This window comes from Rhineura floridana, chromosome 16, assembly GCF_030035675.1.
Source record: "Rhineura floridana isolate rRhiFlo1 chromosome 16, rRhiFlo1.hap2, whole genome shotgun sequence".
Taxonomy (NCBI): Eukaryota; Metazoa; Chordata; class Lepidosauria; order Squamata; family Rhineuridae; genus Rhineura; species Rhineura floridana.
The window spans coordinates 12,238,000-12,253,838 of record NC_084495.1 but is presented as its reverse complement, the minus strand read 5'-3'; the positions used below and the strand labels follow the sequence as shown (position 1 = coordinate 12,253,838).

Genomic DNA, 15,839 nt, shown 5'->3' with positions numbered 1-15,839 from the left:
TTGTCCTGATGCACAACCTATACTCTGGACAAGAGGCTACTGTAAGGACAGAATATGGAGAAACCGATTGGTTCCCAATCGGAAAGGGTGTGAGACAGGGGTGTATTTTATCACCCTTATTATTTAATCTGCAGAACATATCATATGGAAAGCGGGACTGGACCAAGATGAAGGAGGTGTGAAAATTGGAGGGAGAAATATCAATAATTTAAGATATGCAGACGATACCATACTACTAGCAGAAACCAGTAATGATTTGAAATGAATGCTGATGAAAGTTAAAGAAGAAAGCACAAAAGCAGGACTACAGCTGAACGTCAAAAAGACTAAAGTAATGACAGCAGAAGATTTATGCAACTTTACAGTTGACAATGAGGACATTGAACTTGTCAAGGATTATCAACGCCTTGGCACAATCATTAACCAAAATGGAGACAATAGTCAAGAAATCAGAAGAAGGCTAGGGCTGGGGAGGGCAGCTGTGAGAGAATTAGAAAAGGTCCTCAAACGTAAAGATGTACCAATGAACACTAAAGTCAGGATCATTCAGACCATGGTATTTCCGATCTCTATGTATGGATGTGAAAGTTGGATAGTGAAAAAAGCTGATAAGAGAAAAATCAACTTGTTTGAAATGTGGTGTTGGAGGAGAGCTTTGCAGATACCATGGACTGCAAAAAAGACCAATAATTGGGTGTTAGAACAAATTAAACCAGAACTGTCACTAGAAGCTAAAATGATGAAACTGAGGTTATCATACTTTGGACACATAATGAGAAGACATGATTCATTAGAAAATATAATAATGCTTGGAAAAACAGAAGGAAGTAGAAAAAGAGGAAGGCCAAACAAGAGATGGATTGATTCCATAAAGGAAGCCACAGACCTGAACTTACAAGATCTGAAGAGAGTGGTTCATGACAGATGCTCTTGGAGGTCACTGATTCATAGGGTCACCATAAGTCGTAGTTGACTTGGAGGCACATAACAACAACAAGAAGTATAAGAAGGCAGAAAAGATGACAGGGGATCCTGGTGCCAGAGAAACACTTTGCACTCCTGTTGTGTGTCCCCCCCCCCGGTTCTTGTCTCCCCTCCAAAATATCCCTGAGGGTAGGTTTGTACTTTACTCCTAATCAGCAACAGTCTATTCCAGTAATAGTGTGAATATATATATATAGAGAGAGAGAGACAGAGAGAGATGTTTATACTGCTGCTTTATTGCAGTGGCCTTGGAAAAGGCTTTTAACGATGCCATGTCCACCAATGAGGGCTGCTAAGAATGAAAAAAGGGGAAAAAAACTTATTAGTTTTTAATTAAACAACAACACCCAAACAGATTTCTGGCTACCAGTGAAAATTCCCCCTTGTTGAAGTGCAGACAGATAAATGGTTCTTTTAAAATAGCAACTGGGCATTTAGCATGGGGAGCACCATCCCTTTGAAAGTCCCTCCCATTATATTTGCCTCCCTGGACTCCTACTGGGAAGAATGCAGGATATAAATCAACTAAATAAATGAGACAAGCACTGGCTCTATTGGCTTTTCAGGTCCGCTTGAAGACTTTACCTTTTAAAAATGGAAATGGACTGCTATGGTAAGCGGTATTCCATTGCCTTCCTCTGAGGCTGAGAGGCAGTGATTGGCCCAACGTCACCCAGTGAGCTTCATGGCTGTGTGAAGATTTTAACCCTGGTCTCCCAGGTCGTAGTCCAACACTCTAACCACTACACCACACTATTTAAGTGGAGATTCTTATCCCAGTCTATGGCCACATCTGCACCATACTCTTAAATTACTGTGATATCATTTTAAACAGTCACAGCTTCCCCCAAAGAATTCTGGGAACTACAGCTTGTAAAGGATGCTGAGAGTTGTTAGGAGACCCTTTATTCCGGGACTTCCGGGAAGGGTGACTTCGCTTGTGCCTGCTTTTGAGACGGGCTCCCGCCTCACAAGAAGCTTATTCAGATATAAATCAGTCAGAACATTCTTTTTGACTGATAAAATTTCTCCCGGGCAGGGAGAAACGTAGAGATCAACCTCAAAAGCCTGTTTTTGTTGGGAGGACTGGATTTCATTAATTTATGAGAGAAGGTTCAGCCAGCAATGCCGGACGGACTTCCGAACAAGCTCTATCTGATAATGCGACACGTTTATCTTTTCTTCAAAGAGAAAACGTACTAACAGGCAAGCACCCTTCTTTCTATTTTTTTTTACTTGGTTTAAATTGTTGCAGCAAAAAGAGATTTGTCAAATGAATCAGCTTTAAAGAACTTCTGGGTGAGCTATAACTCTTCTCTGCTATACATGAAATTAATAGCTTATCTCTGTTTCTATTGCAAAAAGCTGTCCTGGAAGTGCATTCTAAAGATATAAACAGAAGAGGGATTTCTATTCCGAGGAGAAAAAAATAAAAAATATGAACTTTGGAACATTATATTGTCTGGGACTATTCTCTTTTTGGTCTATTTTATTTTGACGAATCTGCTTCTTCACGACACCACTAACTGTTTTGATGCTGGGAACTAAATTTGTTTTGTATTCTTGAACATAGAGAGATAAGGCAGGCTGCTCTGTTTATACTGTGATGTCATCAAGCCTGGAATATTAACTCAATTGTTGCTGAAATAAGAAGTGGTTCTTCTTTATTTTTGTTTTGTTTTGTTTTCGTGGTTTTAAGAATGGCAATCAAGAAAGTGGCTGAGAATCTGGAAGTAATTATGTTTCAGAAAATAATGGATGAGATTGAGATAACGAAACAAACCCTGCGACAGGGCAGTAAAGAGCTGAAAATTGAACTGAGCAAAATGACGCAGGAGCTTAAAGAAATAGGGGATCCTGTGAGAGAGGAGAATGAGATCAGAGATGAGAAAAGAAAAAATAAAGGGAAGATACAAGCCCTGGAGATTGGAACAAATGTGGAATTGGAAAAGGATCTGGAGTTTATGGATATTAGAAATAAAATCTACTGTTTGGAATTTAACGTTGTCTCTGAAGAAATTAATGAAGATATTAGAGATAAAGTTATCAATGGCTTGGATAATTTTCTGGACTGGAATGACGTGATGGAGCTTGATATAGAGAAAATCTATGGAATTAACTGCAGCCATGCGACAATGGAAAAACTCTCAAGAGATGAGCCAGTGCATTTTGTTAAAAAGAAGAACAGAGATATGACTTTACAACAATATTTCAGCAACTTATTCAGAATCGATGGCAAGAAAATATTTGAGATAGAGGATATTCCCATCAGACTCTTATTATATGACTATGGCAATGACAGCAAGATTATTATGGAATACTGATAATGGAAGATTGGATACTGAAATTACTGGACTTAACAGGACTATTGAAGATGGAAGATGGAATTAATATTGATAATGGAATAATGGCTATTGAAATTATTGGACCTAACAGATTTGATGAGATGGGTTAATCGATACGTTTATTTGGACTATGGTTATGACAACAAGATTGTTATTATTATTAACGAGATGGATTAATCGACATGTTTATTTGGAGAAAAATTGATAGATATATTTCTTAAAGAATTGAAACCTCTCTTTGACTTTTTGTGGAAAGAATAAAGTAATGTTTATGAGATTTGATGATTAATTAAGATAACTACTGGAGGAAAGTGATTTTATAATATAATTTAAGAGACAGGATTGTTATATATTGTAGACCTATAACTGATCTGCGACAAATGGGAAGTCAACATTTTATTTTTTTGTTTAATCATTTTTGTTTTGTTTTGTTTTTTGTCTTGGAATGTTTTATGACTTTGTTTTGTTTGTTTTATGAAAATTTGAATAAAAATTATTGTAAAAAAAAAAAAAAGGAGACCCTTTATTCCCCTCATAGAGCTATAATTCCCAGAGAGGTTTAATAGTAAATCCTACTTTCCAGGGAACTCTGGAATTGTAACTCTGTGAGGGGAAGAGGGCTCTTCTAACAACTCTCAGCGCCCTTATCAAACGACACTTCCCAGGATTCTTTGGGGGAAGCCATGACGGTTAAAGTGGTAAAATGTGCAGGTTAAATGTATAGTGCAGACAAGGCCAGTATCTGTATTGGATTTGAAATGGTTTTAATATTCATTATTATTGTTCATATTTTTATTGTTTATTGCTTTGGGATGTTTCATGGGAAGTGATTCTGAAATGAAATGAAGCAAATAGACAAACAAACAAATAAGGTACATTTATCTGTTTATCTACTCCTACCAATTACCAGAGCACTTATGGAAATTCCAGTACTAGTAAACAAAAATGATAAACGATTATATAAGATACCAACACATCCTAAATATATGAATACACAATAAATGTTACTAAGTTATGCATAGAACCTAAACATATTAAATTTTATATAAAGCCTAGACTATTTGCACAAGCAGGCATAAAAATAATAATTACTGATGGAGAACATACATCTAAAAAAAGGGGGGGGAGGAAGAGTGCTATGTATTTAAGTCTTTCCCAAGAATCTTGGAATAATTTCATCTTCTCAAACCACCAGAATGTCCCCCTCTCCCAACATAAGCTGCCTGTAAAAGGGGTGGTGAACTGGTGTGGGGGTGGGACTGTCCAATCTGAAAATGCAGATCGCTTGACCACCCTAATTTACACATTTTGGCTTCTGCACTTGGGAGGTTTTATTCTAGAACGGTAGGCACAGATTTTTCCACGCATCCCGGTTTAATTCTCCCCTTGGGGGTTCACTGGTGCTTGATTAATGTGACTCCCTTTTCCCAATATTACTGTCAAAGCCAAGCAATCAAAACCCCAAACTCATACCTGGTCTACCATCCTCTCCAGGACGTCCAGAGTCACCAGGTCTCCCAGGAATTTTAGAAGGAAGAAAGATGCCTGGGGGCCCTCGCAAACCAGGCAGACCTAAGGCTCCAGGACGACCTAGAGTACATGAAGAAAGATTAATCAGAATAATAGGAATAAATGTTCAGCCAGAGGTGGACCACGTGGAAGACAACTTAACATGGAAAATCATTTACTATAACCAGTTATGACAGTTCTGTAGCCAAAATGGAAATAATGAAAAAATGAGAGGGAAGTATCAGTACCAAGGGAACCCCAAGGTTTGCAGAAGTAGACAAAATCTTTAGAGAAAACACCAAAAAGGAGCAACCTGAGCATGCACAGTGGCCACAAAGTGCTATATATTTTGGGGTGGACGGGAAAGGAATACTCTGGAAGAGGGCATGGCTGGCTGGAACAATCAAATAAGGCCACTCCACACTGTAATATTTTGTTGCAGGTCATCCTTGTCATTGACTAAAGCTCAGTTCAGGCATCAAACCAATTCACCTCCCAATTGCCTGCTAATCTATTATATATTTTGGAAACATTTTCACTATGCATTAGGACAACTCGTAAGATAATGTAACGAAATTTTGCATGATGGTTCCTGAGATCAAGGAACAGGTTTTCATCTATGTTTGGATACAATTGGACACCATTTTGAATCAAGATGGTGAACTGAACCTTTCAAAGCTGCTCTCATTTTTTTGACTTCTTAGAATTTCGGAGCAACGCTCGGTATGAGGCTGCTAGTGTGAGATGTTTGTACACCACCTTGAGCTCCTTGGAGGAAAAGTAGGATATAAATGTGCTAATAAATGAATAAAATAAATAAATATCAAGGGGCAAACCTTTCTAGTCTCAGATACAATATTAATGTAACAGTATGCATATAGCAGGTTGTATTCAACATTAGTCATACCCAGAGCATACTAACTGAAGTTAAAGACATGAATTACTTAGGTTCAGTAATTCCAATGGGTCTACTCTGAGCACTCTGTATACATTATATTTTTGTAACCTTCACAGCAGGGATGGGGCTCTCCTAGCAGCATCAGCTTCCAAGGTGTAATGCAGGTGTAGGGAACCTGTGGCCCTACAGATATTGTTGGATTGCAACTCCTATCATGCCTGACCACTGGCCATGCTACCCGAGGCTGATGAGAGTTGGGCCACAGGTCCTCCATTCCTGCCTTACAACTATCCTGTAAGGTCAGCATTTTTACCCCCATACTGCAGTTGGGGGAGGGACTGAAAGAGGTTTGCTTTCGATCAGGTAGTGAGTTCATGGCAGAGGCAAAATCTGAACCAGCGATTTCCCATAGCCCAGCATTTTAGCCACCCTGCTACACCCAGCTCTCAACACTACTCTTCCAAGGTCATGATCTCTTACAGCTGCTGTTCATGATCTCTCTTGGCTGCTATTTACCCATGTCTCCCGGAGGTCCTTTCTGTCCAGGAAACCCTGGGGGTCCCACTTGAAAACCTGGGACACCAGGATCTCCTTTGGCACCCGGCAGCCCTGCAGTCCCTGGAAGTCCGTTTTCACTCAGACCTAAAATAAACAAATGAATAAATGGATGAAAGTGGAACAAAGAAGCCTGTTAAACACCATTCAAGGCATGCGCGCATATGCAGGGCCATCTGTGACACATGCTCTCCTCTGCTGGGGATTTGAACCATTGAAAATGTCTACGTTACGAATACTTTCCTTCAAAGTATTATTTCTCATAGCAATAACATCAGCTAGACGAGTATCTCAACTTGCAGCTCTCTCGGTGGCAAAACATCTATGTATCATTTTGAGAACAGATTCTACTTTCGTTCCAAAAGTTAATTCAGACTTTCACTGTCAGCAGGAAATAGTATTGCCAACATTTTGTCCTTCGCCAAAGCATCCTCTAGAACACGCTTGGCATTCCTGGATGTGAGGAGAGCACTTAAAGTATATATAAATAGGACTAGCCCAATAAGGCTAACTGATTCTTTGTTTCTTACCACCCAACTACTCTCGGTAAAAAGGTGTCCTCCTCAACTTTGGCGAGATGGATTAAGGGCTGCATTGCCTTGGCATGCAGTTCTCTCAACCTACCATTGCCTTCAGGCATTATGGCTCATTCCACTAGAGCTGCAGCTGCCACTGCAGCTTATTCAACAAATGCATCTCTTCAAGAAATATGTAGGGCGGTCACTTGGGCAAACCCTAATACTTTTACTAAACATTATAAAATAGATATTTATGCTTCAGCTGAAGCAGCCTTTGGGAGGCGAGTTATTCAGCAGGTCCTGCGTGATAATTGAACATTTATGTACCCACCCAATCAATATGTCAGCTCTAGAACATCCCACTTGGGGGTGTCCTGGTGCCCACTGGAGAAGGAACCGTTTTACTCACCAGAAAGGTGTTTCTCAGTGGGCGCCAGGACACCGCCAAGGCCCACCCTGGGATACACACGACAGGAAACATGATAATAAAAAGGGTGGACACTGAGGAGTCAATGATCACTCCTCTCCCGTGTATCATTCAGTGGAGTTGGCAGTCGCTCTGAGTAGAGACTGAACAGTTATTTTTACAACTTACGTGTACAATGTATGTTTTCCTGATAATTACAGTTAATGTTGTCACAGTTTTTTAGATATCTATAAGTTTATATTTTAAGCTTGGCCAGATGGCGAACTAGCACTCCGTGGGAGGGGCCGCATTAACGGTCGTTTTGGAGTGTTAACTCTTTCCTGCCTCAAGCACTGGCGCCTGCTTAAAAACGGTCGGCAGCTATGGCACATGGTCGCAGGGAACAAAATTCCCCAGGGGGGCTAACGTAAAATAAACCTTGTCTTGCTTTGATATTTGGAGATTTGGGTGCAGGGTGGGGAAAAGGCAACGGCTCCTTGAGGAATCAGCAGTCAAAGGAGTTGAAGTGGCTGCAACATGGTTAGGAAGCCTCTTTCAGCCAGAGGGCTGCATTCTCTCATGGACAACGTTCCAGGGGCTGCATGCCAGTGGCAGGCAGGGCCAGAGGCAATAGTGGGCAGGACAACAGACATGACTGTTACGTTTGTACAGTAGGCTACACCGCACCCCACAACAAAAGTCCAGAAGTTTCTGACTGCATGTGCATCTCTCCACCCCGCCCCCTACCCAAACAAGCGAGACAAATGATCACAGTCTAAGGACGCATTCCAGCCAGACGACAGCACTCAAGGAGGATGCGGTGCAGGGGCAGTGAGGATGTGGTCTAAGGAGAGTGCCAAGGGCCATACAGAGACACCTAGAGGGCCGCATTTGGCTCCTGGGCCTGAGGTTTTCCAACTCCTGGGCCTGGTCTTCAACGACCACAGTTGATCTGGGAAATAGCCATCATAAACTGGAACAGCTAACCCAGGCTATTAGGTATTTTCGTTCGCCATTTTGATTTATTTACCTGGTGTTCCAGGTGAGCCCTTTGTGCCTGGTAAACCATTCAGGCCATTCAAACCTGAAAAGCCGGGGAGCCCTGAGGAAACATTTGAGAAGGCAGAGTTGAAAAACAGGTGGCGACTGAGACATCGGAGGCAAGGCGGCATATTAATTCCAAGATCTTTTTTTACCCTGCCTTGTGACCCAATGGGCCTGCAAAGAGGCTTACAAAGTTGTCATTAAAGACACAAATGAAGACAGTCATAAAGCACATACGGTCATAAGAAGAGCAAGTGGCCTATCTAGTCCCACATCTTACAGTTGTCAAACACACCTATGGGAAGCACATAAGCACAGCCTGAGTGCAGGAGCACTCTCTCCATTTGTGATTCCCAGCAACAGGTAGTCAGGGGCATGCTGGCTCCAAGAGTGGAAGCAGAACAACAGCCATCATGACTAGTAGCCGCTGATAGCCTTATCCTCCATGCTTTGGCTAATCCTCTTTAAAAAGCATCCAATACTTCCAGTGATTCTGGACAAACCAACTGCATGTCTTAGGACAAGCTTGCCTGAAAGATCACCCCCTTCCTACCCAAACCTTCAAACCCTGTTTGGAGGCTCGGCTCAGGGCGCCCCGCCACAGGAAGTGAGACCGGTGGCTACAGAGGAAAGATCCTTTTCAGGAGTGGCACCTTAGCGATCAAATGGCCTCCGCAGACAGACTCCCCAGGTGATGAACTTTTTATTCACTATGTTGTAAATCTGAACTGTAAGGGTCTCCTAACAACTCTCAGCAACTGCAACAAACCAAGTTTCTGAGGGATTCTTTGGGAGAAGCCATGACTGTTTGGCAGAATGCTGGACTTTAAATGTATAGTGCAGATGGGGCTTTTGCCTCTCCAGATTTCACTCTGGATTTTTTACAAGCAAAGAGAGAAAGAAAAGTGAAGTCTCACCTTTTGGTCCTGCAATGCCAGGGGGGCCTGGATATCCTGGGGGGCCACGCTGCCCAGGGCTGCCTGGAAAACCTGGGTTGCCTCTTGAAACTCCAATTGCAGGGATACCTGGAGACAGTGGTGATGGAAATCAGCACAATAATGTTAAAACTGAGCTTCTGAAAGCGTGGCTTGTTATTATCGGTTATTGAACTTGTTTGTTGCTTGCGACACAAATATGGTCTCCAAGCAATTTGCAGCATATTTGAGAGCATTAGCACAAGTAAAAATACATTATGATAAAAAGCACATTTACCCCAAAACACATGCAATTCGTTAAAAATGCACAAATCAACCACCAATAACGGCAAGAAAAAGCTCAGCGACACACCTAACACCAAGCTGTAGCTGTAGTCCATATGCCTACCCTGCAAAGTTGCAGCCCTCAGAAGTTGTGAGCACGAGTGCACTGAACTCAGCGGGACAGACTTTTTGAGAAAATAAGTGGAAGATTAGGATGCAGGAACATAGGACGCCACCTTATGCTGCGTCAGATCATTGATCCACCTAGCTGAAGGTTGTCAAGACTGGGTTGTATCCAGCGTTAGCCATTCTCAGAGTAGACCAGCTGAAATGAATGGCCATGACTAATTTAAGCCCTGCTCTGGGTAAAGCTTAGCTGGATACAAGAGACTGACTGGCAGTGGCTGCAAAGCAGATGAGCTACAGCCTTTCTCCAAGAGCAATGCAAAATATGGATTATACTGATATCTGGCTTGTCTTCTATGTTACAACTCAAAGCAAGTGTACAACGGGTGTCTACATGGTCTCCCACCCAGTCACTGAACAAGCCCAAGCTACTTAGTTTCAGCAAGGTGTGCCTTCAGAAGACCAACCATGAAACTGGTTAAGGGTGCTGAGAGGAAACACCTCCTCCCTTCACAGAGCTGTATTTCCAGAATAGTTTAACGATCAACCCCTGGAAATTGTAGCTCTGTGAGAGGAAGAGGAGTCTCCTAAAAACTCTCAGTACCCTTAACAAACTACAGCTCCCAAGAATCTTGGGCAGAAGCTGTGACTGTTTAAAGTGATAGGATACTGCTTAGGTACAAAATAAAAATAGACTGAAATATGTTCACACTTTATCTCACTGTAAATTCTGCAAGGCTGGCTTCTGCTTTTCTGACTCATTTCCACCTACCCTGGGAGGGCAGGACCTTCACAAAGGTTGCTTCTGCTGCTTAGAAGGTCTAGGGACTATTAAGCTGGGGCATTGTTTAGGGGTTGTTGCTGGGGTCATGATTTAATTTTAGAGATGCATTATTTTCTGATATGAATCTGGATTATGTCCTTGTATTTTTACTGTCAGACTTTATGAACGCTCAGTGGATTGTTTAATTTTCTCATATATTTGTTACTATGAGGTGCTTTCATTAATTGTTTATATAACTAATTTTTTGCTATCTCTTGTAACTGTTAGCAAATTATGTAAAGTGTTTTGATATTACGAGACACCTTGTGGTTTACTATGGAAAGCTGGAACACAAATAAACAGTAACAATGATGATTTTACTGTGGGCATGATAGACAAACTGAAATGACTGAAAGTGGATAAATGTACATTTACTTGAGTTAAATAGCTGTCCAATTCAAATCTCAATTGAGCAATTTTTAGATAATAATTTAAATTGTATTTTCTTGATGTATTTGTTTTTTGTGGAAAGCAATGAACAAATGAAATCAACAAACAAATAAATAATTGAGCTGGATGATCCATAAGTCAACTTAAATGTAATTGAAAATGGCTGTTCCTATCCTCTCACATTAAACTGGCCTCCATTGTCATTTTCCAGTAACTTACTTTACTTTTCTAAAATGCATTTGAATTAATGTTTGAAATGTATTTATTTGTATATATGTAAGTATTTATATATTGCCCTTTCACAAAATATCAGCAATATAAAAACATTTTAAAAACCCTTCAAAACCAGTACAGAACTATCACAGAAATTACTGGCTACTCAAGAAAACGTTAAACAACTGTATAGGCCTGTTATAAAAAAAAGTCTTCAAAAGATGCCTGAAAGTTAAAAGAGAGCATGCCTGCTGAATCTCTGCTGGAAGAGTGTTCCACAGCATAGGACTGGCAACCCTAAATGCCTGACTTCTGTCTGAGGCCAGCCGGGCTTCTGTGACACAGGGGAGAAGCTGCAGTGTTTCTCCGGATGATCTCAGTGATCGAGCTGGAATGTAAGGACTCAAGTGGTCCTTAAGATATCCTGGACCCAAGTTCTTTCCATTAAAAACAGTACCAACAGTTCTGGATTAATTCTTTCATTCCACCTACTCTTGAGCGCTGCTTCATGTGCTATCTCAGAAACACCATGAACCCCCCTCCTCCCTTCTTATGAATGTAAAGTTGGCTGAGTTGAGATGATCCCATCTCAGCTTAATAAATTGAAATATTTTGCTCATGGACATATATCCGTCATTCTGTACCAACCAGAAGCAGGCACCAAAGACACAGAATGAAAGAACAGGATGCCTCTGAGCACAATCTGAATGTAGGAATTTGCTTTCAATACCAGAACTGAACTGAGGTCACAGTCTTTTGCACAGAATTCCACACTTGATTAACCTCTTTCATTTCAGCAGCCTAATTTAGGCAGGGACAGTCATTTTCTTGCTGTTGTGAAACAATGGAGAGCCAGAAACTCTTGCTGATTTACTGCATTTCATCCAGAGATCTACCAGGAGATCCTGATCTAGTTTCTGCCCATCAATGCGATAGATGTTCCTTCCCCCAGCTCATTTTGTCCTCACAGCAACCCTGTGAGGTAGAGTAAGCTGAGAGACTGCCCCAGGGTCACCTAGTGAGCTTCATGGACATGTAGGGATTTAAACCTGGGTCTAGGCCATCCTAGTCCCAAACGCTAACCATTATACCACACTGGCTAATAATATAACGACTTGGGGGCGGAGAACAAGACAGGAGATTTTCCATGCCTCTGTTGAATAGAACGAACATCTCACAGGAAACATGCCCTCCCTGGTTAACTACCCTAAAAAGAGCCCAGGTACCTGGTGGTCCTTCTTGGCCAAAGTCACCTGGTGCACCTTTCTGTCCTTTCAGCCCAACACTTCCAGGGTGTCCTGGCTCACCCTTTGGTCCGTCGAAGCCTCGTTCACCTCAAAAGATCACACAGAAGTCATGTTGCTATATTAGATGCTCATTTCTTCCACAAAATTTTATTTATATATAATTGGCAAAATAAACATAATTTTTCACAACGTAGTAAGTACTGAGAAAGATACAATCGAGTTGAAAGAAGAAAAGAAATATACAAATTTGTGTGCAATTAAAAGGAGAAAACAAAAGAATAGAGCATCTAAAATTTATAAAGATTTCCTAATAGGCAAAAACCCTTGCTGTTTAAGAATGTACCTATAGCCAACAGATATTTCTATCAAACTTTAAAAAGCAGGGAAATTGGGCAGCTATAGTGAATGCACCAGGGGAGCTGGAGACCTGGCCTCCTCTCTGACATATTGTACTGCCCTACAAATTGGTCAAAATGCCAACACCATTTGGGTTGGTCTTTCACAGTCCAATCCACTTCCTGTGTAGCTTGGAAGAATTTGGTAACATGTGCCTCTGAGCATATGGTGAGTGGCGGCAACACCTGCCATCTCCAAAGATGGAGAATTATATTTTTGTATGTTTGTTGGTGTTCTTCTTACTTTGCTTCTTTCCTGTGTTACTAATTTTTCTACAGAGAATCTAATCTAGAAAATTTTATTTCCCTCATTATTCATCCTAGAAATCTGTGTCAAATTTATTTTTATTAATTTCAAAGCCTTTTTATTGGTCAATGTCATATGATGGTGAAGACAGCCTTTTGTGTTTCAGATTGGAGGTTATGTTCTATTTCTATTTTGGGTGCATTAACAGTTGAATCTGTAACTGCAGCTTGATGTAAAATCAGACTGATTATAATATGTTGCTACTTCAGCAATGACTAGTTGTTGGAAAAAAGAGGATGCATGTTTTCAGCCTGCTATGTTTAAACCACTTCATTTAAGGCAAGGTGGGCACGGTCAATTAAAAACATAGAGCACACCTAGAATTTTGCTAGAATATATTTCACTTCCCACTGGTTTTTATCTTGCACAAACTGAGACACTCCTGATGTCCACTGGAGACTATTCTGCAGAATAGGCAGTGCCATTATTCCACAATTATGTTTGGAGTTTTTTTTAGTGTAAATTTTGCAAAGTGTTGCTGTACTTCACAAATTCACAGAAACAGAAGCAAAAGAAAATGATTTCCTATAGGAAACTTCACTAAAATTGCAAAGTATATCAGACATATTTAAAGTGACTATCTGAATTATGTCAACTGTCTTAATAATGTTGCTTCCTCCCTGGTGAAACAAGTTTAGCATAGCATTTGTCTTGTTTCTACTATTTGGGCTGATTGCAGGTGTTGCTACCACTCACCATATGCTCAGAGGCACATGTTACCAAATTATTTCAAACTACACAGGAAGTGGATTGGACTGTGAAAGACCAACCCAAACTGTGTTTGCATTTTGACAAATTTGTAGGGCATCTGCTTGTGCAAGGGGCCTTGCTAGTGAGAGGACTGGATAGGACCCAAGGTCCACAACCTCAGGAAACTTGACTACACTTCTGGCAGTGGCAATCTGAAAAATGGTGGCTAATGCCAAGGCCAACTTTTTTCTTAGAACTCAAGGAATGTGAAATCTTGGTCAATTTCTTAACAAGCCCAGAAGTCTTCTCTTCCAGGAACCTTTCAAGGATCACCGTAGGTTGCTTACCTGGAAATCCAGGGTCCCCTCGTTGTCCTTTAGGCCCTATACCACCTGGGATTCCAAACGATTCTCCTCGGTCACCTGGAAGGGGGGAAACAACAACAGCCTCCATTTCCCACCTTTCATCAGTATTTCTGTACAAACACTTGAAAAGGTTCCACTTCCAGAGTTTCACATGTAAGTTGCATGCAGAGCTTGGAAGATTACTCTTAAAAAGGAATAAATTACAATTACTGTTACATGGCCCCCAAAAGGAATAAATTACCATTACAATTGTTCTGAAAAGAATTGATTACTTTACAGTTACCCAAAAGTAATCACTACAATTAGACTTAAGTTACTTAAAAAAAACCCTAGAGTGCCTACAAAGTGCTGGCCTTGGCTGCTGCACACTAAGTCGCCTAAAACAACATTAAAAATAAACACACACACAGAAGTAGTAGAATAATTCCTGTTATCCATAAGATAGCAGTGGTAGTCTCTCCACTGGTAAGGGAGGTGGGGAGGGAGGCAAAGGCCACTACTCAGACCTTTGCCCGTCAAACCAAGTGCAACCCCCCCCAACTAGCAATCATAATCTCTCTCACTTAACTACCACCCGGACCCTGCCCTGCCACCAACTAAGGGACACCTACCCAACCCTGAGATGCAAAAAAGTTAAAACACTGCAAATGCAGCAAAGTAGTCAGGGAGGGCGGTGGAGGCCACTTTGTGTGCCAAGTGCAAGCACAGTATTCTCTCTCTCTCTCTCTCTCTCTCTCTCTCTCTCTCTCTCTCACTCACTCACTCACTCACTCACTCACTCACTCACTCACTCACTCACTCACTCACTCACTCACTCACTCACTCACTCACTCACTCACTCACTCACTCACTCACTCACTCACTCACTCACTCACTCACTCACTCACTCACTCACTCACACCCACCTACACGTGCGTGTCACCTTTCACCTCCACAGGTCTTTATCTCCATTCTGCTGCCTCCTCCTCCTCCTCCTTTATTCATGTACTTGCCCTCCGGCTCCTTCTTCCCTCCACTCCATTCTTCACCACCACCATCCATTTTTTAAAACAATTGTTTTCTCCGCTCCACCCCCGTCTGGCTCTCCCCCTCCTCCCTCGTTGCCCCCTACCCACCCCCTGAGCATGAGGGTAGAGCGACGCTGCACAGAAGCCCAGTTTGAGGCACATGATTTTCATCCACAAATCAGAGGAGCAGAAGACTTCCCCTGCTCCCCCCCCAAGTAGTGCCCCAAAGTAATGCTGGAAACATTACAATTACTCCACAAAAGTAATAAAATTGCTCCTCATTCTATTACAATCAAAATGTAAAGGAATTACCCACTCGTTCCTCAAAAAAGTAGAATAGAATAGAATCATAGAGTTGGAAGGGGCCTTGTAGGCCATCGAGTCCAACCCCCTGCTCACAGCAGGAAATCCACAGCTAGAGCATCTCCCGCAGATAGCTGTCCAGCCTCTGCTTGAAGACATCCAGCGAAGGGGATCCCACCACCTCCCCAGGCAGTCGGTTCCATCGCCGAACTGCCCTTACTGTTCTTTGTAACTAATTACTTCCAAGCTCTGGTTGCATGTCAGTGATGCCTGATGTGCAACCAAGGATACAGGAACACATCAAAGCTTGAGAAGACCTTGTTGCTTAAATAAAGATTGAGTGGAACAGCAAACACCCTTATACCCCTTCGTCAGAGAACATCCAACAGCTAGGCTGGCTAGCTGGCATCACTTCCAGTCCTCAAAAATACTTCATGGAGAAGCTGCCACCTGCCATTCAGTGGCTCATCACATGGGGCAGCTATCTGCAGATCCCAGCAGTTGCTGTTACCATC

General features: G+C 41.7%; 1 protein-coding gene across 3 annotated transcripts in view; it reads right to left on the bottom strand.

The window, feature by feature from the left end:
- LOC133371487 (collagen alpha-6(IV) chain-like) overlaps positions 1-15,839 on the bottom strand; it is a 294,936-nt gene that overhangs the window by 16,112 nt on the left and 262,985 nt on the right. For all 3 annotated transcript variants that reach the window (XM_061598999.1, XM_061598997.1, XM_061598998.1), the window contains 6 exons: positions 13,997-14,071; positions 12,237-12,344; positions 9,177-9,284; positions 8,246-8,317; positions 6,253-6,378; positions 4,803-4,919 (listed from right to left, as the gene is read on the bottom strand). In XM_061598999.1, coding sequence (XP_061454983.1) covers positions 4,803-4,919; positions 6,253-6,378; positions 8,246-8,317; positions 9,177-9,284; positions 12,237-12,344; positions 13,997-14,071 — 606 coding nt within the window. The remainder of the gene's footprint in view (positions 1-4,802; positions 4,920-6,252; positions 6,379-8,245; positions 8,318-9,176; positions 9,285-12,236; positions 12,345-13,996; positions 14,072-15,839) is intronic.